At 37.3% G+C, this 26970-nt stretch overlaps 1 protein-coding gene across 1 annotated transcript in view; it reads left to right on the top strand.

Annotated features, from left to right (window-relative positions):
• Positions 1-26970, top strand: part of LOC115765355 (carbonic anhydrase-related protein 10) — a 43576-nt gene that overhangs the window by 11079 nt on the left and 5527 nt on the right. Inside the window, exons 3-7 of the mRNA XM_030708868.1 lie at positions 15526-15576; positions 20506-20642; positions 21192-21404; positions 26431-26526; positions 26591-26812. Of these exons, the coding sequence (XP_030564728.1) occupies positions 15526-15576; positions 20506-20642; positions 21192-21404; positions 26431-26526; positions 26591-26812 (719 nt within the window). The remainder of the gene's footprint in view (positions 1-15525; positions 15577-20505; positions 20643-21191; positions 21405-26430; positions 26527-26590; positions 26813-26970) is intronic.

A 26970-nucleotide genomic window follows, 5' to 3' on the forward strand; every position in this document is an offset into this window, starting at 1 on the left:
TTTCAGAGAGGTGTGTGTGCTATGCTATTTCAATACGTTTTTTAATACCCTGAACCCATTAAAAATGGCTAAAAGGGGTATATTGTATATGTGAAAATGTGAAGAAAGCATCAATAGCCGAGTCGATCTAACCAAATCTGTCTGTCTGTCTGTATGTATGAACGCAAGGATCTCAGAACATAAAGGAGCTAGAGACTTAAAGTGTAATAATGTAATTCCTCCTAATGCCCACGCAGTACGAATTTGTTTCCTATAATCGATAACTTTCCACCTTTCCAAGCAATCCATGAAAATCGATATCGAAATTAATTTTTTTAGAAAATCATTTAGCTTTAAGTATGTATATATATATGTATAATAAGTATCTTTCATTTAATAGGTATCGCCACAATTCCATTATATTCTATAAGATCTACTGCTAAAAATTGCATCAAGATTGCGCAAATTACGAGAATTTACATATTCATGTACACACACACATACAATATGCGCGTTGTTATTGAATTACATAAACAACATTGCAATTGTCATTTTATTACTTGCTTCTGTTTGGCTTAGCAACAACAGCTTATCCACTGTGTTTGCAAGATCCAAAGATCCTTTATTGCGTGCTACTAAAGTTTTATAGCCATGAGCACCAAAATCCATTTACTTGCCTTCCTGGCTGAATGTGCCGCACAGGTGATGGCAAAGTGATGCTGTAATTGTCAGGCGTTACCGTTTTTATACCCTTGCAGAGGGTATTATAATTTTGTCGTGAAATGTGTAACGCATAGAAGGAGACATCTCCGACCCCATAAAGTATATATATTCTTGATCAGCATCAACAGCCGAGTCGATATAGCCATGTCCGTCTGTCCGTCTGTCTGTTTCTATGCGAACTAGTCTCTCAGTTTTAAAGCTATCTTAATGCAATTTTGCAGAAGTCCCTCTTTCTGTTGCACGCCGCTCATATGTGAAAACCAGCTGGATCGGACCACTATATCATATAGCTGCCATAGGAACGATCGGTCGAAAATTAAGTTTTTGTATGAAAAAACATTTTGTTTATCAAGATTTCTTGACCAAACTCGGCATTTATTAGTTTTACTTTACTACTCATATATATGCAAAATCCTATTAAGATCGGACCACTATATCATATAGCTGCCATAGGAACGATCGGTCGAAAATTAAGTTGTTGTATGAGAAAACATTTTGTTTATCAAGATATCTTGCCCAAACTCGGCATTAACTATTTTCCCTGTGCTTCTTAGATACAAAGCACTATAAGCATTATAAAAAGGTTGGGTCTGCCAGGGTATGAGATCTTCGGCGTGCCGAAGATAGCCTTTCTTTCTCGTTGTCTCTTGTTGTAGTTTCAGTGTCAAAATGTCAAGCCCTGTCAAATGTCATCGCTTCAGTTCTGCCGTTGTTCTTCTCGTGTCAGGCGACAATAATTGGAGTTCATACATAACGGACTCATTGATATTCGCAGAAAGTCAACAAAAGCATTAAAGAAACGACAAAAGCCAAGTGGCTATGGCTTTTATGTCAGATGCCGAGTCCTGCTTACAGTTGACCCCAGCCTAAATTGGCTCGTTTGTTGTCCCTGTCGTAACAGTAATTGCTAACAAAGCGAGTGATTAACCTAACAATACACACCAGCTCACACACAAAGCCCACTGCAACACTGCCCATCGACAACGCCCATATGCCATTTTCGATGTAGCCTTACCCAATGGAGTCTATGATATATACTCGAGTCGCATGTCAATTCGGACAGGGAGTTGGCATTCCAGCATTTGCCATTTTACATTTTCGTACTTATTCAAAGATAGAACACTGACCAACATTCGAGCAGTCGACGCCTACTAAGTACCAAAGCCGAATAAAACCTATAATGGTAAACGTCATCGATTTGGATTGTCTCTGAACTTAATTAACTTTAAATTGACAATTATTCAAGAAGGAGGAAAGCTGCAATCAGGCGCAGCCGACTGCATAATAATCTTTCTAAATTCAAAACCATCTTAATGAATATTACCCGCTCAAAAATTGTGGATTTTTGTGATGTTAGTGCCGGGGTTGAGTGTGGTTAACGTTTTTTTCTATCTTTAAAAATAATATTGATCTTTACGGATAGCCCTTTATATTATTTATTTTTAAATCAAATTAAATGTTTTTATATTATTAACATGACATTGATAAAGTTGAATAATTCATTTTAATACCCTTGTAAATGGTATTATTACCATCCCATAAGATATATACATACATTCTAGATCAGCACCAATAGCCTAGTTGTTAAGCATCGAAACATAAACACCAATAATTAATTTTCTTGAGTGGGTGGCGACGGAACAAGCACATCCTCTCTTAAGGTAGCCCGTCTCTGTGTTCGGGGTATCTGCAACTCGATTACTCTCGACTGAAGCACACTTATTTTTCTATTATTAAAATGAATTGTTTGTTTCTCAGCTAACATATTTTTGACGTTCTACTAAGTATTATAATTTGTTGGCTTTCAAAAAAGTGCTGTTAAAGCAAATCGAATCAAAAAAGTGAACCAATATCAAAGAAATGCACAACTTACCCACAGGAGTAGGAGCCTTTAAATATATAGTAAGAGCCAGTTAAAATTCCCTTGTTTTACCTGTGTGGGTTTTCCTTACCCATTCCGCTTAATCTACTGCTATTTTTATTTCAGAACATGCAACATTTTTGTATTGGCCTTTTCCGTTAACCTTGCATAACTTCTGCGGCTATTTTTACGGTCGTGACGGACAGAGTATGTATAAACTTTTCGATGCAGTTAGAAGCTAAATTAAAATTGCAAGTTTCGACTGCTGGCTTACGATTGTTGTTACGATGTTTTCGTGAAGCTGTGCGCGTGACTCAAAAAGCCTTCTATGTTGACTTCTGGCTTTTGATTTTACTAATAAAATTGGCAAGTACGTTTTGTCAAAATTCCAAAAATGCTGCTTGAGTATTCCGGTTTAAGCAAATCGAGAAAACATCGTTCTTGTGTTTGTTCGTGTTTTAATACCCAGAAACGGGTATAATGATTTTGTGCTAACTTATATAACTGGCCGAACGAGTAGAGTAAATACATGCAGATGCAGATGCAGATTTTGCGAATGTATGTATAAAACGATACTAGAGTGTTTGTGAAAGCAGCTCAGTGATGGGCTAAGAATATTTTACTTTTTGAATACCTTCCTCTATTCCCCATAAGACTGAAAAATTTCAATTTTCGAGGTGGACCCTTGGTTTTTTGGTAGTTGCACACATTTGGATGGCATATATATTCCCGCAAGTTTCATAAAAATCCAGTTATTTTGAAACCTTTTTCCTGTTTTATTTAATATAAAGCTTGTATGTTTATTTTGGATATATGTATATAGAATACTAGCGGGTATTGTCATCGCCTGGCAAGTAAATAGAGATTGTGACAGTGTTGGTAACTTAAAGTTGGCGCTGAGTTCAGGGTATTTCCTAGTCGGGCTCTTTCGACTAAGTAAGAATGCTCACTTGTTTTTGTGAGACTGAAGTAAGTTTCGCATGCAAAACATGTGTGAAATTGAGGAAAAGCTATCAACTGCCCAAAAGCTTCGTTTTTATTGCTTTTTATTCTTTAAGAAAACACAGAACGTGCCGTCGTGTTCCCTGCTCAAAGTAGCCGTTAGGCAACTGTGTGTATGAAGAGTTATGCTTTGTTGCGTAAATTATACAAAAATTTGACTTTGGGTTTGTTCGCCATGTTTGTGTCAACGATCGGACTGCCTTTCCCGTCATCCGCCAGAGTAAACTTTAACTTTATTTTCTCCAAATTTTGGGCCTTGGTGTGCGCGGCATTTAAGCCCTACACATTTCATGGGGAGCGAAATATAAATTAACAAAATTTCTAAAAGTCTGGGGCAAGCGGCATGCATATGCATGTGTGATTTTATGCATGCATGACTAGAAGGTTGAGAATATCATTGCTAGTTTTCCTTTATAACTTCTATGTTTCTTAGTGATGAAATTTTCTGTAGTAGTTCTTATTGTGCTATAAAATTTTCGTATATATAAACAAAACATCAACAACAATTGCAAACGGGGAAAAAAGTATAAAGGTTTTTTTCGGAAATGTTTGAAAAAAAACAAAAGCAAGCATCTCCGACTCCAGAAAGTAGTCACAAATATTATCTAATCTTATACTAAAATAATTGCTGTCTTATACAAATAAAAAAAAAAAAAAACAAGTAAGAGGTTCTAGTCGGGATACCCTGAACCCTCTCCTTTCAACATGAAATGCATATATATATTTTATTTTAGAAGCTATATGTCAAGTTTGGTGACTCTGGCTCTTATTATTTACCAAAATTGCCCAAAAAACAGGATATCGATATCGATTTTTATCGATTGCTTGGAAACGGAGTAAGTTATCGATTATCGGAAACAAACTCGATCTGCGCGGGAGCTAAAAGCATCTACATTCAAGTCTCTAGCTCTTATAGGTTCTGAGATCCTTGCGTTCATACATACGGACGGACGGACGGACGGACGGACGGACAGACAGACGGACATGGCTAGATCGACTCGGCTATTGATGCTGATCAAGAATATATATACTTTATATACCTTATGGGGTCGGAGATGCTTTCTTCTGCTTGTTACATACATTTGGATTTCGCACAAATACAATATACCCTTGTACTCATTTTTAATGGGTTCAGGGTATAAAAATCCACAAAAAGTGAACAGCAGGAATTGGAATAGCCGGCCAAATCCTTCAGAACTGTGAAAAGGAGGGTTTGAAAGAAGAGAGTGAAAGTAGCACCAAAAAAAAGCAACAATATGCATCATTCTTAAAGTTTGTGCACCATTTCCACTTAGACTAATTAACTCCGCCGACACTTGACGCTGTTATCCATGTCATGGACGCCGAGGACTTGCAACTCGGCCGTTGAGGCCTGCAAAACCGTTAGTGAATTGTTGCAATGGCTCTTGGCTCTTGTTGTTGTGGCCTTACGGTCACCCGGTGACTCGCCCGCAGAAGCAAGACCGCAGATAGGCGAGCAACATCATTTAAACTCTTAGCTGACTTGCGGCAAAAAAGTGGAGTATACAGGAATTTCATTTCAAAAATAGTCTCTTAACTTTACATGGATTGTACGGTTGGTCATTTGGCATCCCCATAAAACCCGGACATACAACAAAAGTTATGGGAGTAGCAATATGGCTTTGGACCCTGGTGAGAGATTTTCTGCCCCATTTTTTCATACGTGCCTTATTTTTCGAATTCTTCAAAAAAAAGAAAATAAAAGCAATTAAGAGTGCTCCCGTCGGAATAGACCGACTAGGGCTAGGCCTGAAGCTCGCACCGAGCTGCCGACAGAAATATTATAATTTCTCTCTACACATTCATATACACCGAGCAACCGAGAAAGTGAGGATGGAAAATCGCGAAAACTTTGGTATGAAACTTTTGTGTTTACCATCCGATCGGCCTCTAACTCATTTTCAAAGATCTTTGTTCAAATTCATTAAAGGGTTGTTTTGGTGTTCTTGGAAAATCCATTCCTCCTTGGTGAAAATGGGGGTCAACGATTTGGTGGGTGACGTTTCGCGCTCAAATGTACCTCCAAAATTTTATATGAAAAATCATTTGAGACGTGTTTCACACTTTTCGCAGAATCCAAGCTTCCTCGGTCGAAAGTCAGACTCTACGATTTGCTTCAAATCGATTTGCTTCAAATCATGTTAAGAAACGCAAAAGATATTAACGAAAATGTGTCTTGTTGCCCCATGTTAGCGGCAGCTGGCGAGAATTGCAAGGATTTTGCACAAATACAATATACCCTTATACCCATTTTTAATGGGTTCAGGGTATAAATACTATTGTTCAACCGAGCTAAGCTCAGTACACAACACATATACTTATGTGAATACAAATTTGGGATAAGTCATGGTCAGCGCTAGAAAACTGCACCAAAAGCCACTCCAGTGAATAACAACATATATCTTCTTTTTTTTTCATGCATGAATAATTAACACTACAAACATAGGCACTTGCAAGCCATTGGCTGAGACAAAAACTTCTCGCTAGCATACACTGTGCAACAACAAAAGTAAAGTCAATTTACGTGGGCTATTGCATGGAGATATTTATGGCACAAGGTGCGCTATGTAATATTAATATATTATTTCCAAATTTGCCTTTACAATTTTGTAATAGTATCCAAAGTAATATAACATTCATGTAGAACATGCATATCATGGATTAAGTAAAAGTACTAAGCGTCGTTCGTAAGTATGATGCTTTTTCGCTCAATGTACTTCGAAAACTAAACTACGCAGACCACCATCGACCAGCTCAATGCAGGCTGGCGACTGACTTTGTTGCTAGTGTAAGCATCAGCACGCCGCGCCGTCGACCTCGGTTCGTCTAGCTTTTGGAGAGGGAGAAGCCAGGCTAGAAATTTTTACTGCGAATTCAACAGTATGTTTGGTTCAGAGTATCTGCAAGCTGGACACTCCCTTGCTTTCTTATTTTTTTGTATACATAAACTTTATTTTCGACCGACCAAACGATAACGTATAAAAACTATATAATATAGTCGTACGCTTTTGCTAATAAGTAAGGAGCTAAGTAAAAATAAATGGCCGAGTTTGGTCGAGACATGTTGATAAACAAACGAGTAAGTAAGGATATCTTCGTCCTCGAAATTGTTGAAATTGATAAAAATAAAAAAACAGAATAGTATTTGCCATACAAGAAACCACTTTCCGATCGATATAATATCCATGTCAATAGTTGCCTTACGGTTTTGCTGATGTGTGAGGATAGTGAAGCTCGTTAAAAGTGAGTTTTGATGAAAATATTTTGGAGAACAGAATATGCCTTACACATTACATGACAATATTATAATTACTCTACAAGGATATAAATAGTAGACCCTAGAAAAACCGATTTTTCGACTTATCGTTCATTTGGAATCTATGATATAGTACCGTTTCAGCCTGCGAAAGAAAGAAGTTTCATGACGAGCTCTTTAAAACTGAGAGACTAGTCCCCATAGAAACAGACAGACCGACATGGCTATATCGACTCGGCTATATATACTCTTTTGGGTCGGATATGTCCTTTTCTATGCGTTACAAGGTTATAAAAAAAACGAAAAATAATTTATAAGCTATACACACAAAATAAAAAACAGGCTTCTAAACTTCGGAGAGTGTTTGCATTATGGCTGGCATGTTTTTACCCATTGTCCAAATGCACTTAAAGCGCAAATGGAAATCGAAAAGAAAAAAATGGCGACAGGCCGCATAAAATGTTGGTACTGTGTACGTAATTGAAATGGCATTTACCATTAGTCAGCCAGAAGTTGGACAGGGGCTGCGAGCATTTGCTGGAACTGTAACTGGATGAGGTCCTGAAGCCTTGGGGCATGAACTGTGCGCTGAATAGGTTGTAGGGTAAGTTTGGTAGGATGTGATGGTAGCTAAACAAAGGCGTGGCCCAGGCATCCAACCATACCAAACAGAAACTCAATAAAAATCAAAGAGCAAGGCGTGGCAATGTCGCGGGCAGTGGAAAAGCGTAGCAATAGAAGTTAAAACCAAGCCAGTGCCATACAGAGACAAGAAGCAAATAATAGTCGACCAAACTACATGATTGAAAGCTTTCACTTGTTTGGGTTTTTAAGGCATGGCGCACTCGGCTTATGTGTATGTGACACCACAAAGCCCGCTCCCCTAAGCCCCCGTCCATTCTGCCGCCAGACAATTTGCATATAGCTTTGCCTAACTTTGACCATAGCGGATGATGGAAAAGTCGCGTAACGAACACTAATAAACTAGGCACATGAATGGCAGGTGAGAGTAACAGTTAAACAAACGGAAACCTTAGTAGCTCAACAATTAAATGAAATCGATGACGTGATGGCCACGCGGTTTCAAACAGAGCGTCTTGCTCTTATAGTAAGTTTATGTTAACAGTGCTACGCTGCGAGGTCATAGCTAAAAATGATTGTGACAGTCCCCCTTAGCATCCTGTACCTATTACAAATAAGTAAAAAAAAACGGAATAATGGTTTTGTGCATATGAACATATCTATATCTCTGTCTCCATTAAGTATATATGTTATAGTCATGGTTAGCATTATTAGTCGAGTCGATCTAGCCATGTCTGTCCGTTCGTCTGAATGTTGAAGGCGATGATCTCGCAAACACGAAACTAGAGGCCTTTAATTTATTTCTAAAATATCGACAAATAATTTCAGAATTGGTTTACTATAACCATTTAAGCTAGAGACACCAATAAATGTAAGCTATCGGATAGTAAATAATTCATTTATTTTCCTATATTAATAAACGGTGTTTGTGAGTTTCAACATTCTCATAAATAAAAGGTCAGATTATGGATGGATTTTTATGATATTATATATATATGTATATATTTTATTTACAAAGGTAAAAGAAAGTGAAAGCCAAAGCAAACATGCACGTACCGCGAGCTGCATTTGGTGTTAGTAAAAGATGGTTCAGGGTCTGTCTATCTAGTCGGGCACTCTCGACTATAGCACGCTTAGTTGTTTTGGAAGATCATATTAAAAATATAACTGAGACGTAGTTTAAACCACTTGAGTTTTGAGATTTATTTATAAATGCAACCAAATGCATAGGCATTCTGGAATTAATGTTGGGACAAATTGCATGATTTGAGGAATTGACCGAGGGTAACAGTGGATTTTGCAGACGAACCCATTGAAACATGGTAAAAACGCTAAATTGCACCTGTGCAAATGCATGAACATTTCAAAATGAAGGATAGAAGGATATATTTCTTAAAGTTGAGAGCAATGGAAAGAAACACAACCGCAGCGTAAGCTGTGCATGTATGTGAAGAAGGTAGCTTGAATGTGTTTAAAGGTAGTTAGACGGGTTTCAGGGTATATCCTAGCTGGAGCACACCATCTTGTTTTATTGACTTTGTTATATCCTATTATCATTCAAAACGGACAAAAGCAGGTTTACTGTTTTCATAAAACATACAAAAAAACCATAACCGTCCGAAAAAGTATACAAATGTTTCCTTATTCACGGTGGTCTTAAGAGCTAGAAGCTTAGAATTTGCCTCAATTATAAGCGTCAATGGTATCTAAGAATTCATTTTCCATAGTTGCGGAAGGCACAAAAACAGCCTACAGTGTCGATTTGTGAAATGACCAACAAGTAAAGGCGTCAGTGGTTAGGTCCAGTACAATCAAATTTTCATGGAGTGGACTGATAATGAATGGGGTAATATGCATACAAAATCTATGAGTTACGCCCCTCTCTCCCGTCCATGTCATGGTTGTCATGGCGGCTTACGAGCGACATTTCCTCTCATAGCTTGCTATCTGGGCTCGGTTGGTGGTTCCGTCTCTAGACTGGCCCGCATGCCCAATTTGTTGTTGCTGTCACGCCTTTTACTATTGTATACAATTAAAACTTATCATTATCATTTGTTACCGTTGACGACGCGTCGTGACAACTTTCTGTCTACATTCGCGTCTGCTCTGGATGCTGCTGTAGCTCCTGCTGCTTACTGTTCCTCCAACTCCACAGTTGAAAGCCTATAAACTGAGCTATTTGCCGTTAATTGTTTCTTGCCGGTTATTGTTATTGGGGCGGCGTGCTAAGTGTCCTGATCGGTACCTGCTGAGCATTTATTCCCTGCTAATGGCTTTTAATTTCATCTCTGACCTCCCTATTTGGTACAGGATCCAGAGAAACACCATCCACTTGTTAACAGCGCCAAGAATTAATGGTAACAATTTATTGGCGCTTAATTTTCTATGCCTCCCTTGCTACTTTTGTTGTGCACTCATTCTTAAAAGCAAGCCTCTTTCTCTGCGGCAATTGTGCAACCTTACATTACTTATCACCTGACGAAAAAAATTCTCCTTTACCTGCAACTACAGATGAGCATGTGTGCCATATATCTCCGAGACACGAAGGGACGTTTGCCCAAAACTCTTGTTAATCCGTTCTCTATGCGAGCACAAAGAGTAAGATCCCTCAAGTCAAGCTACAGTGATCACTATAAGACTTAAGACTATAAAACTTAAAATTCGAAATATATAATCTCGTATATCATACGCAGAACAAATTAATCATTTTTTATGGGTAAAAAAGGGTTAAATGGTTTTGTGCAAATGTATGTAACATACATAAGGAGGCTTCACCGACCCCAATGAGTAACAGCTCGGTTGATGGTGGTAGGGAGGAGGGAACTTATATTTTTTTATTATACCCTTGTAGAGGGTATTATAACTTTTTCATGAAATTTGTAACGCTTAGAAGGATATTTTTTCGGTCAGCATCAACAGCCAAGTTTATATAGCAATGTCTGTCTGTTTCTATCTATGCGAACTAGTCTCTCAGTTATAAAACTATCGTCTTAAAACTATGCATAGGCCCGTCTTTATGTTGCAGGCCGGCCGGATCGGACCATTTTATGTTATAGCTGTCATAGGAACGATCGGTCGGTATCTTACCCCAAACTCAGCAATTAGGAGTTTCCTCGTATATGGGCAAAATCTTATCAACATCGGAGCTCTGTATTATATAGCTCATATTATATATTCTTGATCAGTATTAACAGCCGCGTCGATATAACCATGTCCGTCTGTCTGTTTCTATGCGAACTAGTCTCACAGTTTTAAGGCTATTGTCATTAATCTTTGCCGAAGTGCCTCTTTCTGATGCACGCAGTATCAGATATAATTTCTTTCATCTTTGAAAATTATTTTTTAAATGATGCTATAACCATTTACCCATTAGATGTGTTAAAAAAAGTATTAAGCTTGAGGACCTGGTTTTGTTAAAAGAAGATTCAGGGTATACCATAGCTGACACTCCAGATTCTTTCACTCTTACTTTGATGTTCGTTTGCATTGTTTGACTCGTTTTTAACGGTGTGAAGTACAAACAATGTTGGTTCGCTTTTCATGGAAACTTGTAACTTTCACACTTCCGACAATACGCAGATATGTGCGTACAAATGCATATAGTTGTTTTTGCGCTTTGGAAGCATAATAAACGGAAAAGTAAAATAAATACGCGTTTAATTAAGTTTTTAAATTGAAAGTGCAAAAACATATAAAGCAGGCTGCCGATTTTAAACCAAATAAATACAATTAAATAGATCAGATTAACAAAAAACAGAAAATAAATTACATTATAATTTGTTAGTGAACATTTTCAAAAAGTGTAAAACACTTTATATTTATATTTAAGTAAGCCTCTAAATTAAGACTTATATCTCTATATATTGGTTGGTGATCAACGCACAGACCAATCCGTCAGAGTTAGGAAGCTGAAATTTTCACTGTAGTTGTGATAAGGGTGCACGTTAAGACGGGGTTTCGGAAAATTCCACCCACAAGTGTGGAAAAATCGCGAAAAACGTTTGTATCGTTTTCAAAGATCTTTGTTCAAATTCATTTGAGTGGTGTTTCACACTTTTTAGAAAATCCATACCTCCCTGGTGGAAATAGTGGTCAAAGATATGGTGGTAAATTGGCGAAAAACGGTGAACGCTGATAAAAGTTTACCATCAGTTTAGCAGAGATATTTGTGAAAATGTATTTGAGTTTTGATTTGATTCTTGGATGATATTTGTGGATCGAAGGTTGAATTCGCAAAAATTGATAAGAAAATTCATTGGAGACATATTTTACACTTTTCGCAATTATCGATGGATAATGCGGGTCTTACATTTTTTTTTAAGGGAGAGTTAATTTGTCTTCTGCTCGGGCTTTAATTTACTTTCAAAGCCCTACATAAGAAAATAAAGAACAAGAGTTTCAGCGATTTTCGAAACTCCACCCAAAAGTTTGTTTTTCGGGTCAATGATTTACACCACAATACTAGAATGGACGATATCCGTTAATTCCAACTGCATGGACCTTAAACATATTGCAAATATGATTATGATAGTATAAACAGAGTAACCGAGGAGAAAAAGTAACATACAAAAATTTATCACAAAACTTGTCGCGGTGAAGGCCGGGTAGTACTTAGTAGAATATATCATTATCACACGTTTCATGTCATAGGAAGGCGACAATTAGCCTGACGTTGCGGACTTAGTCTATAGTAGAGGGGACAACGCTAAATCCTCTCCTTTTTTCGCGTGTAAACCAAAAGATATTCCGACTTTGCTAAACCAGTGTTGCTATCCACCGGGTTTGAAACACCGTACCAATTGTCGCCTTCTTTTGACATGCTCACGTAAAAAGTGCCGATAAAACCCATTAGCAGTGGTTTTTCGAAGGACCGGTCTGCGTCACCAGGGCCCAATAAGCTTGCAAGACACCGGCCCACAACCCCGAAATACAGAGCATGCTTGTAGCGGTAGCTTGGCGCTGGGCTTAGGATATCTTCTTGTTGGGCACTCCCGACTTGCGCACTCTTACTTATTTTTTTCTGTACGCAAAAGAATTGTTTGCATGGTAGTTGCACTCCCTTGCTGATAACATATCTTCGTTTTATCAGGGTATTGCCATTAATTAATGTTTGACTGAAAAGTTTTAACAGGAAACTAAATGCGTTTGTTGCACAAGCGTTCGCACATGCTTCTTAAATTGAGCACACCCAAAAAAAAATAAGCTTTTCCTTGCAATTTGATGGAAATAAAAAAGCAGATGTTGAAGTTGGCAACAGTCGTATTGCATACACACATAAAAACAACCATTTAAAACGAAAATGAACACATGACTCATAAAAAGGTATCTTGAGGGGTGGGGGAAAAAGGTTAAAAATGCATGCAACACTGGAAGGGAAACAGGAAACAGTATGAAAGTTTAAATGTGCAACTGAATTTAAAAAATGTTTTTCATTTCTCGATGAATTTGTATAATAACATTAAGCTGCAATAAACATGTTGCGTTTATCAAAACACTTACTAAAGCCGACGATATGCGTGCTTTTACCCAGTCGAACATATTTTATTGCATAGAGCAACGATTTGTCGGTGAGGTCAAGAGCCAAAACATATGGCGTTGCAATGACGCGAATATTTTGAAAACCATTAATATCCTTCATTTCCCATGACATTGCAACAATATTTGTATACTCTGTTATACCCCAAAAAATGACTCAAGGGATATAATTTTCAATGCCCATCTAGGTGACCTCTCTAACCCTCTCTGGGCAACAGTTTGCAATTTTGGTTTATTTTTAGTTTTTTTCACACCCTAACTATAGATTTTCAAAAGACTCTTTTAAAAAGACCGACAACTTATAAACTCTTGCTTTTTCGGACCTATTTTCACCTATTTAATTTCAAATGATCAGTAGCTGACCCAGCTACCACAAAAGCAATAAATGCCGATTTCACGACTTTGTTTATTTTATTCACCACATCTCTGAATTTATAAGAGAAAGAGTTACTTAATATGGGGTGTAGACTCATGTGATATACAAAGAATAAAAATATTTAGAATTTTGAATATTCTACGCCATTTTTTTAGTTAGAGCATTGCTTTTTGATAAATACACATATTTTATTGTCATATTTAATTCCTATAAAATTTCGTAAGGGTTGATTTTTATAGGGTTCAGGAAATAACAAGAGTGCTCTAGTCGAGGGTGCATCCTGATACACTGAATCCAGATCCGCGCTGGCCTTACATACATTCGCGCTTCGAGCATATATAAACAAATAAAAGGTTCTAGTCGGGAGCTCCCGAATAGGTGATACCCTGAACCTTCTTCTTCCAACATCAAATGCATATATATATTCTATTTTAGCAGCTATATCTCAAGTTTGGTGACTCTAGCTCTTATTATTTACCAAAATTGCCCAAAAAACAGGATATCGATATCGATTTTTATCGATTGCTTGGAAACGGAGTAAGTTATCGATTATCGGAAACAAACTCGATCTGCGCGGGAACTAGAAGCATCTACATCTAAACATAAAGTCTGTAGCTCTTATAGGTTTTGAGATCCTTGCGTTCATACATACGGACGGACGGACGGATAGACAGACGGACATGGCTAGATCGACTCGGCTATTGGTGCTGATCAAGAATATATATACTTTATGGGGTCGGAGATGCTTCCTTCTGCCTGTTACATACATTTGGATTTTGCACAAATACAATATACCCTTATACCCATTTTTGATGGGTTCAGGGTATAAAAAGAACAGCAACACACTTGAATAAATGTTCACGGCTAAAGCTGTGCACTTTACGCTGTGCTTTTAATTCCTTTTGTTCTTGAAAATTGTCGGTGTTTAAGGTTCGATCAATGCATTCAGAGACTTAAGCATGCAGTTGTGCTTATGTGCAAAACACATGGCGCTACCCTTACAAGAGTTATCTAGTTGGCAGGGCCTGACTAGTAGATACCCTGAAATCTGCGAAGAGCTAACTTTTTTACACTTTATAACTTCTTTCCATGCAGAAAATCACACATATATATGCTAAAGGCTACATTTTTGACTCATAAGTAATACGTTAAAATCTTAAGCACGTATTTTCTGAATATTTAAAAGGAAACCAGTCGGAAAATAACAGAGTTATTTTGGATTTGTCTACATACTAAATTTGTCGTTTCTAGCTCCTAGAAGCTTCAAGATAGGCTTCATTTAGATATCGATCTAATGCAAGCAGGGCAAGTTATCGATGACAATAGTCTCATATTGTTCTACGATGCTTAAACTATGTTCGGAAATTCAAGTATCCAACTCTTATAATCTCTCAGATCGGTACGTTTATACATACGGACAACCCGAGGATCTTGGCTAAATCGACTCGACTGTTATTGCTGGGCAAGAGTACACGTGTGTCCTTCTCTTGCACGAGCACAACGGAACGATACACTCCGTCTAGCTAGTCGCTCAGCCGTTCATGAACGATGTATTCTAATCAGCAGTTCAACCGTTCATGAAAGATGCATTCTTTTGAAATGTTCAGTTGTTAATGAGCAAATAAAATAGTGGGATTTTAAGTTCACTTTTGATTTGTTGCGTTGTAAGTATCTATTATCAATGGTACAGTATAATTGGTAAAAAGTTTACATATTTTTATTTGACTCTGAAAACATGAAAAATAACTGAATAGAAATTATAGTTCGCATGCGATTGAATAGCTAAGCAAAACGAATCGTTCATGATCGACTGCATAACTGAACTAAACGAATAGGTCATGACCGACTGACAAACTGAACGAGTCAACTAAATTACCGATTTGCAAATGAATTATTATATAATATTATTTCAAAAACGAATTATTGGTATGGCTGTCGACTAGAGTAGGTAGCAGTCGCTGAGTAGGGCTAGTCGATAACTTCCGAATAGTGCCCCTTACTTGTTTGCTAATCATATCTTAACGAAACTTGGTATTATATAGCTCTTTTGAAGGAATCCGTCAAAAATGAGTTTTTGTTTGGAAAACTATTTCACCAAACTCAGCATTAACGAGCTACTTAAGCTTAATTTTCTACTACTTCATTTTCAAAAAAAATATAATCCGTATTCGCATGTTGTACTTCTTACAGTGTTGCAAGCCGTTAGCTGGGAAGAGTGGTGGACATACGATGGCATATCAGGTAAGTTATCAGATTAAGTTCAAAATATTTATTAACATATTATTAACAAAGAACTAATTATTTCCTAGGATCCTTTAGCTCTTTTTATTTCCGAAATATTTTTTAATAATCGTTCGACATTTATTGACATCAGCGAAACAAGGAAAATTATGAAGAATTTCCCCACAAGATTTTATTATTCCAATTTTTGAGTCTCTGGTCCTATGGCCTCTGAAATCAACGCGATAATACAAACAGACTAATGGATAGATAGAAATGGCAAGACCAACTTGGTTTTTGATGCTAGCAAGAATATACTTGTATACTTTATGGAAAGCTCTGTTTACGTGCTTGAGATTACCATTGCTCTGCCACGACTGAGTGTCGCACTGACATATATGTGAATGTCACCTCATATTCTTTGTTGCCTTATTCAACATTGGCAACAATGTTTGCGTGAAATAACGTAGCATACTTAGACGCGCTGGCACCTGTCACAGCAGTCGGTCTCGAATTGCCAGTTGTTTTTGTAAAACTTTACCGGCGACTAGAACTGAACACGTGAGTTGTACAGTCAAGCATAAGAGCCAGGGAGGCAGGCTTTGCTAGCTGGGGGGGTTTCGCAAGTGAAGACGAAGTCAATTTGCAGCTGTCTAAAAAAGCCGACGAAGTACGCCATCAGATGCTGGCCATAAATAACTTTACTTGTTCCTTGATCCATTGTTGAACTCTACATCTTGATAAGCGGGCGCTGCAATCAAATTCATTCCCGACACGCTTCACACTCGGATCCCTACTCGGCACTTGCTTAAAGTTTGGAACAATTTTCAATGTGTCTCAAATCAACCGACTAATGTGAATGCCTCCTGGATGATTATAGTTACGCATAATCCTGTGTGGCAATGAAGTCAGAGCAAAGGCGAGCAACAATCCCATTGCACAATATTATTTTTAGTTTTTATTCCCCTGTTATGCAAACAAGCCTCTTAGTTTTAAAGCTTTCGTCTTAAAACTTTGCAGGCAGTGCAGATATCGGATACGGACGGATTATAAAGCTGCCATATCAGTCGAAAAGCATATTCGTGTATTGAACCTCGGCAATTATTGTTTTCTCTATGATGCTTGTAAGCATCAACCTACATTTTATGGAGATCGCACAACTAATGAGTTTTTGTATGGCAAAATATTTTCTTTTCTACGATATTTTCAACAATTTTTTTAATCAGCATTTAAGATTCTAAAAGAATTTCTAAATGGGTAATCAGCTTTCAGCGTGCCATAGATATCCTTACTTCTCATACAATGAATGGGGTATATTGTATTTGTGCAAATGTATGTAACAGGCCGAAGTAAGCATCTACGACCCCATAAAGTATAGAGTAGCAGTTAAGAGTTAAGTCATTGACTATTTGAGAGAGCGGTTATGAGTTTCTTGGCTAAAGCTTACTTAGTTTGTTAATTGATTGCCTACAACTCGAACAAAGAGGCTTTTGGGTGTGTTATGTCCGCCCAATATGAAAGACCGGAATAACATGTCATTGTACATGCCAGTCTAAATGTTTGTAATTTCGGCTGTAAAGGATTGGTAATAAATATATTGCATGGATGTTGACAGTATGGATAATGAGTAGATAATATTTTCGGTACCAAATATATTATTAAAAACTTTCGTTTCACCTCGAACACAGGTACTTATACCATGTACCAATCGAAAATGTGTAAAAATGGTTTAATGTTTTTTTTTTTTTGAAAATGTCTGTAACAGGCAGAAGAAGGCATGTCAAGATCCATAATATAACCCTGCCTTGCCCGTGGCACATATAAAATGAAATTTCACAAAAAGCTTTGAAAATGATCGGGTGGTAAACAAACAACTTTCATTTAAGTATATATTACTTAATACATACCGACAGATAGACGGACATGCGTCGACTTGACATTTTGAGCGGAGGTCCTCCCAACGCTAGCATAGTGCAAGTTTGTTTTCGATAATCGGACAATAATTTTAAAAACAGTATAGATATATACTCACCGCATATTTGCAGTCGCAGAGTTTTCTATTCTTTTTTATTTGTTTTCTTATGCAGCTTATAATACAGGTTCACTTAGTTCTTCATGCTGCTATATGTGTATCATTGTCATCGAAGCTCTCCATAAGGTGAAAAGGCCCTTAGCATCAAAATAGGCGCACCTTGGCAACAGTATCCCTGATGCTCTAACACGTGTTGTCAACAAATTACATCCAAATCTGTGCGAAGAAAAAACACGAATTTCTTAGGCATGAATAAATTTGCATAAGTATTTCATACATACAAAAGTGGTGTTTCTGCAAAGCCGAGTTTGCCATGGGCACCAGTGGGACGGTTTGGCACTTGCAATGGTGTTGCAATTGGCCGTTGGTATGCTAAGCAAATGGAAATGCAAACTACTATAGCTTTTTGCTTGAACGCGCTTAAAGCACAATTATGGTCAAAAATATATTTATGTGATTGATTTAATGGTAAACATAAAGATGATTAAAGACAAGGTTAATTTGCACGATTGACGAGCCAAATGTCAAAAGCATGTTAAAAGTAGCGAACGAGTGGCAGACTTTAAGGCGTCCTCATCCACTAATGTTTTAAATGGTAGCTAAAATCACTTGGCGATTGCCCCATTGACTTAATATAGCCCCAATTTAATGGACCTAAACTGCAGTTTACTCTAGATACCGTTTAGCGATGAGGTCAACAATCGCTAAAAGAGTATACGTGGCATATCTATGATTGATGCTTTTGATTGAGGCTGCTGATATAACCGCTAGAACGTGTTGATTTCCCTATGTCTTCGATTGAGATGCGATGCGCGAAGCTCAACCGCCAGGTCGTTGCTCGTCCAAGCTACACATGTGCCATATAAGTAGAGCCAGACATGCAATTATGTTGCCGATGCATGAAAGAGTTTGCTATGCAACGTGAGAGGATGATGAGATTCAAAATAGAAGGGTTGGTGTACATTTGTTAGGTGGAATTATTAAAAGCCTCATAAATAGTAACTGCCTCACTAGGAGATACCCTGTACCTTTCGCCGAGTTTCCACAACAATCATTCGTTCAACTTTGTATATTACATGTACAAAAACGCACACGCCCCATGCGGGGCACCATACATAGTAAAGGGAAACATCTGCACTCCATAAGCAACATTTTTTATACATATGAATATACTAGCTGCTGTTTCCTGGGCTTTTCCAGTCCCCGTTTTCTGCTTCATATGGCTAGCAAAGATATTTGAAAATGAGTTTAAAGCCTGTCAGATGTTAAACGAAAAACTTTCATGCAACTGTTTTCCTTTCGTTAACATCTTATAAAGGGCTGTGACAATACGTTTGAAGCTGATTGGACGAAACATAATACCTCGCATTTAGCACCTTCCTATTAGCTATATGGTATACAATTTTAATGAGCTATTGATCATTTGCAATCTCTTAGATTTTGAGAGCTAGAATTACCAAAATTTGACAAGTAGATTCTAGAATGCAGGTCAAGTATCTTTAAATTTTTTATCTATCACCACCCCCGCCATCACCACATAGCTATAAATACAATAAATAAATCAATTGGAACTAACCACCAATTTAAGCCACAATTTTAATGCATTGTCTCCTTGAGAATATTCGAATGATCTATAGCACGATAAGATCTACTGCAGAAATTTTCCTATTGAAGAAACACAGTGTTGACGGCTTCAGTAGTTAAAGGGATTGATTGACAGACAGACGGATTGTTGCTTCACTTCGAGGTGCATTTCGAGCCTATATTTGATCTACAGTTCTAGTTAATCGATTTTTTAAAAGTATGGCATCCAGAGCTTTGAGCGTAGTTGTCAGGTTGATCCATTGTTTACTGACTTTTCTAATGCCATCGATAAACTCAGCCATTGCGTTCTCGTTAAGAAATTGTCTAGGCTGGGCTTTAATTCGTTTCTATTAAACTGGTAAAGTTCCTATCTGTCTGATCGTTATTATCGCTTAAGCATTATTAATTTTTTGCCCGAACCCTATACAGGCATTGCTGGGAAGCCAATTTAAGGCACAATAAATTGATGTGTTAGCGGCGGCGGCAAGTAGTGCGGTCTGTTGTGCGCTCGAAACTTACTGAGAAAACTATTTGTTTTTTTATGTCTATTTTTATTACTACTAAAGCAAACGACCGTGTAGCGCCAGCTGCAATTGGTGTTGGGTTCAGGGTATCCCATAGTCGGGCGCTCCCGATTGGAGCCTCTGACTGTTTCATTACTAAATTTGCCAATTTAGCGATGGTATCTAAGGTATATATACAGATATATATATCTGTTATATGCTACGTACTGTTTCACACTTTCCAACCTGTATTCCATCTACTTTCTACATTGTTTAGAATAGAGAATGTAATACGATGATGTGAAAACTCCAAATTGTAATGCCTATTTATATCATCGAAGAGAGTTCGGAATGGTCTATTTAAGGCAGTGTTAGTTGGACAACAGTTAGGAGATCCATATGTAGTAAGGCAGAACATTTTAAGGTAATCAATCGTGTGGAGTCGAGTCAAGGACATGCCAGAGAGACAGGTAAAGAGTGGCATGGTCTTACACGAATTTTCAAACACCTTGGACCGCCGCTGGATGGAATCCAGAAAAGTCTTGGGCTAATCTACAGCGGTCGTTACATGACAGTTGAATTTAATTTTATGATTCAATATGACATCGTTGACATTTACTTCACTACCGGTACTGTGTTATTTACGAGAGGTTAGCAGTCAAATATTTACCAACCTATTTGGGGCGAGTTTCTACAAATTCACTTCCTTGCATATATAAAAGTTAAGATTTAAAAAATTAGCTTGACTGTAAGAAGTCTATGTCGCCTTGGAACAGAATACAAGAAAAAATCGTTATACTAATGACAACCATATTTATTTCTTTATTACAGGTCCCGCTTTTTGGGGTCTCATCAATCCGGAATGGTCACTCTGTAACAAGGGACGTCGTCAGTCTCCGGTGAATCTAGAGCCGCAGCGATTGTTATTTGATCCGAATCTTCGTCAGATGCATATTGACAAGCACAGGGTAATATTATACAGTAAACATTTTTGTCCTAAATTGTAAATGCGTTTCATAATATTCCGACTGTATGGTCTGATCGTTATAAACATTTAAGAGCTCAAATATAGAATCCAGTAAAAACACTTTATTGCCATACTGTGTTATTTGGTTGGTTCGGTAGAAAATCAGTGTTTTTAAGTCGACGCTAATATCATTAGCCTTACAATATATAGATGGGACAGCTAAAACAAAAAAGGTAGCCATTCTCTGGATCAGGTCCCCCAACGAATTGTGTTTGTCCGAGTCCGAAACTCGTTCACTTGCTCGTTCATGGCTAGATCGACTCAGCTATTGATGCTGATCAAGAATATATACACTTTGTGGGGTCGGAGATGCTTTCTTCTACCACCCCCCCTCTCAGTTTTAAGGCCACTGCCATGAAACTTTGCCATTTGTTTATTTACTTAAGAAGCATTACACCGGAAATCCCTTTATTTCAAATTTTACACAAATCTCACAAACGATACTTATTTATATCCTCAATTTAAAAAAATATTTTTCCTTCCCCAACAGATAAGTGGAATTATAAGCAATACTGGTCACAGTGTAATTTTTACAGCCGGTAACGAAACTGTGGCGAATTACGACGGCATGCAGACACCAGTGAATATATCTGGCGGTCCACTTTCTTACCGTTATCGTTTCCATGAGATACACGTACACTACGGACTTAACGATCAATTTGGCTCCGAGCACAGTGTTGACGGCTACACGTTTCCGGCAGAGGTAAGTTACAAGGATTGAATGACAGACAGACGGATTGCTGCTTCCCTTCAATGTGCATTTCGAGCCTATACAATTTTTGCATCCAGAGCCTGGAGCGTAGTTGTCAGGTTGATGCATTGTTTACTGACTTTTGTATAGACTTCGATAAACTCAGTCATTGTGTTCTCGTTAAGAAATTGTCTAGGCCGGGCTTTCATTCTTTTCTATGAACTGGTAAAGTTCAAATCTGTCTGATCGTTATTATTGCTTACGCAGTAATAATTTTTAACCGCACCTTATATCGCATCTTCTGGGTCACTTCAGGGAAGCCAATTTAAGCAACAATTTTAAACAAATTGATTTTTTGAGAATATATGTATCGTATGCTATACTCTGTGTATATGCTGCTCTATGAATTCCGTGCTTTCATATCCTTGCAGAGGGTATTATAATTTTGTCGGAAAATGTGTAACGCATAGAAGGAGACATCTCTGACGCAATAAAGTATATCTATTCTTGATCAGTATCAACAGACGAGTCGATATGGCTATATCCGTCTGTCTGAAAAGTAGGTTCTTGTATGAACAACTTTTTTGTTTATCAAGATATCTTGACCAAACTCGGAATTTATTAGTTTTACAATACTTCTCATATATATGTGTCCTTCTGTGGCACGCAGTACATATGTCGGAACCGGCTGGATCGGACCTCAATATCATATAGCTACCATATGACCGATTGATCGAAAATTAAGTTGTTGTATGGAAAACTTTTTTGTTTTTCAGAATATCATCGGCAATAACTATTTTCTCTGTGCTTCTTAAATAAGGGCAAAGAACTATGAGCAATTTGAAAAGGTTGGGTTTCCAAGGGTATTAAATCTTCGGCGTGCCGAAGATAGCCCTTCTTTCTTGTTTTTTTTATTTATTTTATTTTTATTTATATATTTTTATAATTTATATGTATTACTGCTAAGGCAAACGCACTTAGCGCGAGCTGAATTTGATTTTGGTAAAAAAGGGTTCCGGGTATCCCCTAGTCGGGAACTCTCTACTAAAGCTTTTTATTTATTTTTTGTTTATTTCTAGTTAATGGGCATATACTAGCTGAGGGGCTTCGCTCAGACCATTTATTAAAAAAATCTTAAGCCGCATGCTGGGCAAAAGGCTGCGAAAAATGTGTAAACAGAGTAAAAGGTTCAAGATTAAAATGTACCACTTGAGATGCTTTTGTGGCCTGCTAATTTGTCGAGCCATTTGCAGATGCATCCTGGCTATGTGTTCAGGCAGCTGGAACTGATTGTCCTTTCAGCTGCTCGTTTGCTGCTTTGGTTGCTTTCTTCGACTTTCCTTGTGTTAAATGATCTTTATTGATTTTACTGCCCACTCCATTACAGATAATGTCTTCCAGTAAAGCAAAGCCTTCACTGGCGGCATGTCAACAAATGGCAGCAAATTTCTCTCAGCCATTGTTTTCCTGCCTTTTGCTTTCGTTATATTTTTCTTTTTGGCCTGGTTCAGTTCTTGTGACCATAATGTGCAGCTGTTGCCAATTTGTAAGTTGCTGTATATTGAGCTTATGCGTCTAATTAGTAAATGCCAATGGTGATTAACTCATATTACAATTCTGCATAGAAAAACAGATGGGAGACCAAACGAATCAAATTGTTGTACAATATATGGTAAGATAATTTAACAGCTGTTATGAAAAACTAGAATATAGCCCGTACCTTAGCAAGACTCGAACTGATTATATAAAAATATATTCAAAAAATATAAACAAATGGAAATAAATAATTGTTTTTATCTTAAACCCTTTTGTTATACCCTGAGCCCATTGAAAATGGATAAAAGGGAATAATATTTTTGTGGAAATTTGTGTAGAAGGCAGAACGAAGCATCTCCGACCCCGTAAAGTACACATTTATTTATTAATTGAAGCTAACCATCGAGTTAAAGACTAAATGATAAGTGAATACCAGTAATGGCTGCTAGGGTCTTTAGAAAGATAATAGTAGTTTTAGTAGAAAGATAAGTAGATTTATCGGAGTATCTAGACTTAAAACAAAAATTTCTTTGTTTGTTAGGGTGAGACAGAATTGTAGTATAAGTTTAAAGTGAGTTTGTGAAGGGTATGTTGTTCTTTAAATAAGTGTCTTGGGCTAGTTAAGTATGGCCTATGTTATATTGAGGACTCTTATTTATATAATCACATGTGCAGTAAATTGGGGTTTATGTGCTTACCAAAGACAATAGATGTAGGTAGATGTAGGTAGATGTAGGTGCTCCTAGTGCCCGCGCAGATCGAGCTTGTTTCCGATGATCGATAACTTACTCCGCTTCCAAGCAATCGATAAAAATCGATATCGATATCCTGTTTTTTGGGCAATTTTGGTAAATAATAAGAGCTAGAGTCACCAAACTTGACATATAGCTTCTAAAATAGAATATATATATTCATTTGATGTTGGAAGAAGAGGGTTCAGGGTATCCCCTAGTCGGGAGCTCCCGACTAGAACCTCTTGTTTCATTTTAAACCCTTCATATGGTTGACTTTCTAAACTGCAAGGGCATTGTTCCTTGTACAGGTACATACACACGCATACACTTACAGTATTTTTAGAAATTAAGAGATAGCATTGCAAGTACGCTAACGCAGTTTCCTGTAGTGGGAGCGAAATAAAAACATCGATACCGTTCTCTCTTACAAATCATATGGATTTCTTACTCTCCTGCTCTCTGAGCAAGTAAATATAGGGATCGAATTAAAGATACTGATTTTCTACCAAGACCACTAACAAAATTAGTTTCTTTGGCAGCAAAAGTCAATGCTGTGAATAACAACACATTCAAATATGATTAGATGTATTTAAGATGTTGTCAGATGATGATGTATAGATGTATATACACACATGCAAACATATTTGCATGTGCCGAAGCTGAGAACTATAAAATGAAAGATACTTGCTTGATCTGTATATACTAGTTTAGAAGCTACATGTTAAATTTTGTGACTCTTTCTCTTAAAACCAAACGATTTTTAACGATTTCTCGGAAACGGGTCAAGTTATCGATTATCGAATTCAAACCCGTCCTGCGGGGGTACTAGGAGGAGCTAAGTTCAAAACTCTTTAGCTGTTAGAGGTTTTGAGATCGACGCGTTCATACATACGGACAGATGGATGGATGGACAGACAGACCGACATAGCGGGATCGACTCGGCTATGCATGCTGACCAAGAATATGCATACATGAGGTCGGAAATACTTCCTTCTGCCTATTAAAAAACCATTAAACCCTTTCTACGCATTTGCAATGGGTTCAGGCTTATAAAAGATACGTTTAAACTTTAAAGAGATGTTGCATCTGCTAAAGAACATGGCGTCCAAGTTTGCTTTCCTTTTTAAACGTTTTTATCTATACTCCAGCTGAGAACTTGTTGTACTCAGTAGCCTTTATGTGTTTTGGATAAGGTATTTATTCGAAAACGTAATGGCTGCAGTTGCATAACTCGTGTATTTTGTGCTATAAACTCATACTAACTGTGTTGCAATTTACTCGTCAAAATTTCAGTTTTCATTTACGGCTTGTGCCTCGGCTCCTTTGTTTGCGCTTCTTTGTGCAAACACTCAACAAATTTGAAAATTTTAATTTAATTTAATTTAATTTTTGTTTGCTTTACTGAGCACATATTTAAATTGCAGCATGTAGTTTTAATATTTAAATGAATTTGCATACCCTCCCAAGGGTTATAATAGATTTCTCTTGTGTAATGCAGAATAAAAAAAATAACAGCGACCCCATTTAGTCGTTAATTGATGGTTATTTTATTTCAAATATTTAACCATGACTTTGAGCCAGCCAGGTAAATAACATTTTTTATATATGCTAGGCTGTAGAAAAAGAAACCTATTTGTAGTATCCTAATTTCTATCTTTATTTAAAAATGTTTGATTTTCCGGGTAACGTCAACAATGTCCGCTCCATTTTGTTCAATGACTTGTTGCCATTATGAGAATGAAGAATAAGTACTGTTTAATAGAAACGACCAAACTATTTTCTCAGTTCTCCAAGCAAGAAAGGAAACTTTGTTATGACAAAAATTTAGTTTATAGTCGCTTGACACCAGCCCCTAACTATACGGTGAATTAAAAACTTGCCAATCAAGCTCCCTGAGTTTTCGGCGAGACACTATTGACATGTGTGGTCTGACTTTGTCAAGTTGTTGAATCAAACACAACAAATGCCTTTGTTAATAGTACTAAATGTTTTTTACTCTATGGCTTAAGGCACGCTGGCAACTGACTTCGTTGCTGGTGTCAGCATCAACTGGCCGCGACTTTTGAAATTTTCAACGGTTGTTTACTATCTGATCAGCTTCAAGGTCATTTTTAAAGATCTTTGTAAAAATTCAGTTGTGACGGATTTATAAGCTTTATAAATGCGGGAGAGAGGGTGAGGTTTTGAGTTATGTCCTATTGGCTTCAAATTTATTTTCAAAACACCCAACAAAAGCAAAATGACTGCGTGTTTTAGCGATTTTTGATATTTTCTGGCATCTGTGGATATTTCTCCAAAAAATGTAAAACTTTTTTGTTTACCATCGAATCGGCTTCTAATTAATTTTCAGAGATCTTTGTGAAAATGTATTTTATAAGTTTTTCATAAAACCCATCGTTCTTGGATGGAAAGCACGGGTTAAGGGCTTAAGAACAAATTTTATTTTATATATTTCTATTTGTCGATATCCAGATTGTCACCACAAGGCAAATATGGGCGGTAACCGTTGATTCAAACTTAAGGTTCTTTATTCAATAGACTGTAAACTTATTTTTTATGCAAAATACAAATTTAGAAGTTGAGTTAAAGGTGGACTGCGGGCGGGAAATACGAGAAAGAGTTATATCTAAATATTAAGGCACAAAACTTGCTACGGTCTACCCCGCGTAATACCAGATAGTAATATTTATTGCACAATTCAATTCAATATTTAATACACACGTAACCTTTATAATTTATTTTTTCCCACTGTCTCCGTGGCTTTTCAGATACAAATATTCGGTTATAACTCACAATTGTATGCAAATTTCTCAGATGCCCTGAATCGTGCGCAAGGAATCGTTGGAGTCTCCATTTTATTGCAGGTAAGCTTTCACACGTCTCACACTCGTTTTCGAAGGAGTTAATTATTAACTAGCCACTTTATAGCTGGGCGATCTGTCCAATCCCGAACTACGAATGTTGACCGACCAATTAGAACGTATTCGTTATGGCGGCGATGAGGTCTTTGTAAAGCGGCTGTCTATACGTGGACTCCTGCCTGACACAGACCATTACATGACGTACGATGGGTCGACAACGGCTCCGGCCTGTCACGAGACAGTCACTTGGGTGATTCTCAATAAACCAATTTATATAACAAAGCAACAGGTAAGTGGCAAGTAAAACGCATAAGTCCATGAGGTATTCTTTTTTGTAGCCTGAACCAAAGACAATATAAAATGTTTAGATTGTCTTTGCCTAAACCCATTGAAAATGGGCTAAAAAGGTATAATGTACCTGTGCAAATGTATGTAACTGGCAGAAGA

This window comes from Drosophila novamexicana, unplaced genomic scaffold (assembly GCF_003285875.2).
Source record: "Drosophila novamexicana strain 15010-1031.04,08,12 unplaced genomic scaffold, DnovRS2.1 tig00000960-arrow-arrow-pilon, whole genome shotgun sequence".
Lineage (NCBI taxonomy): Eukaryota > Metazoa > Arthropoda > Insecta > Diptera > Drosophilidae > Drosophila > Drosophila novamexicana.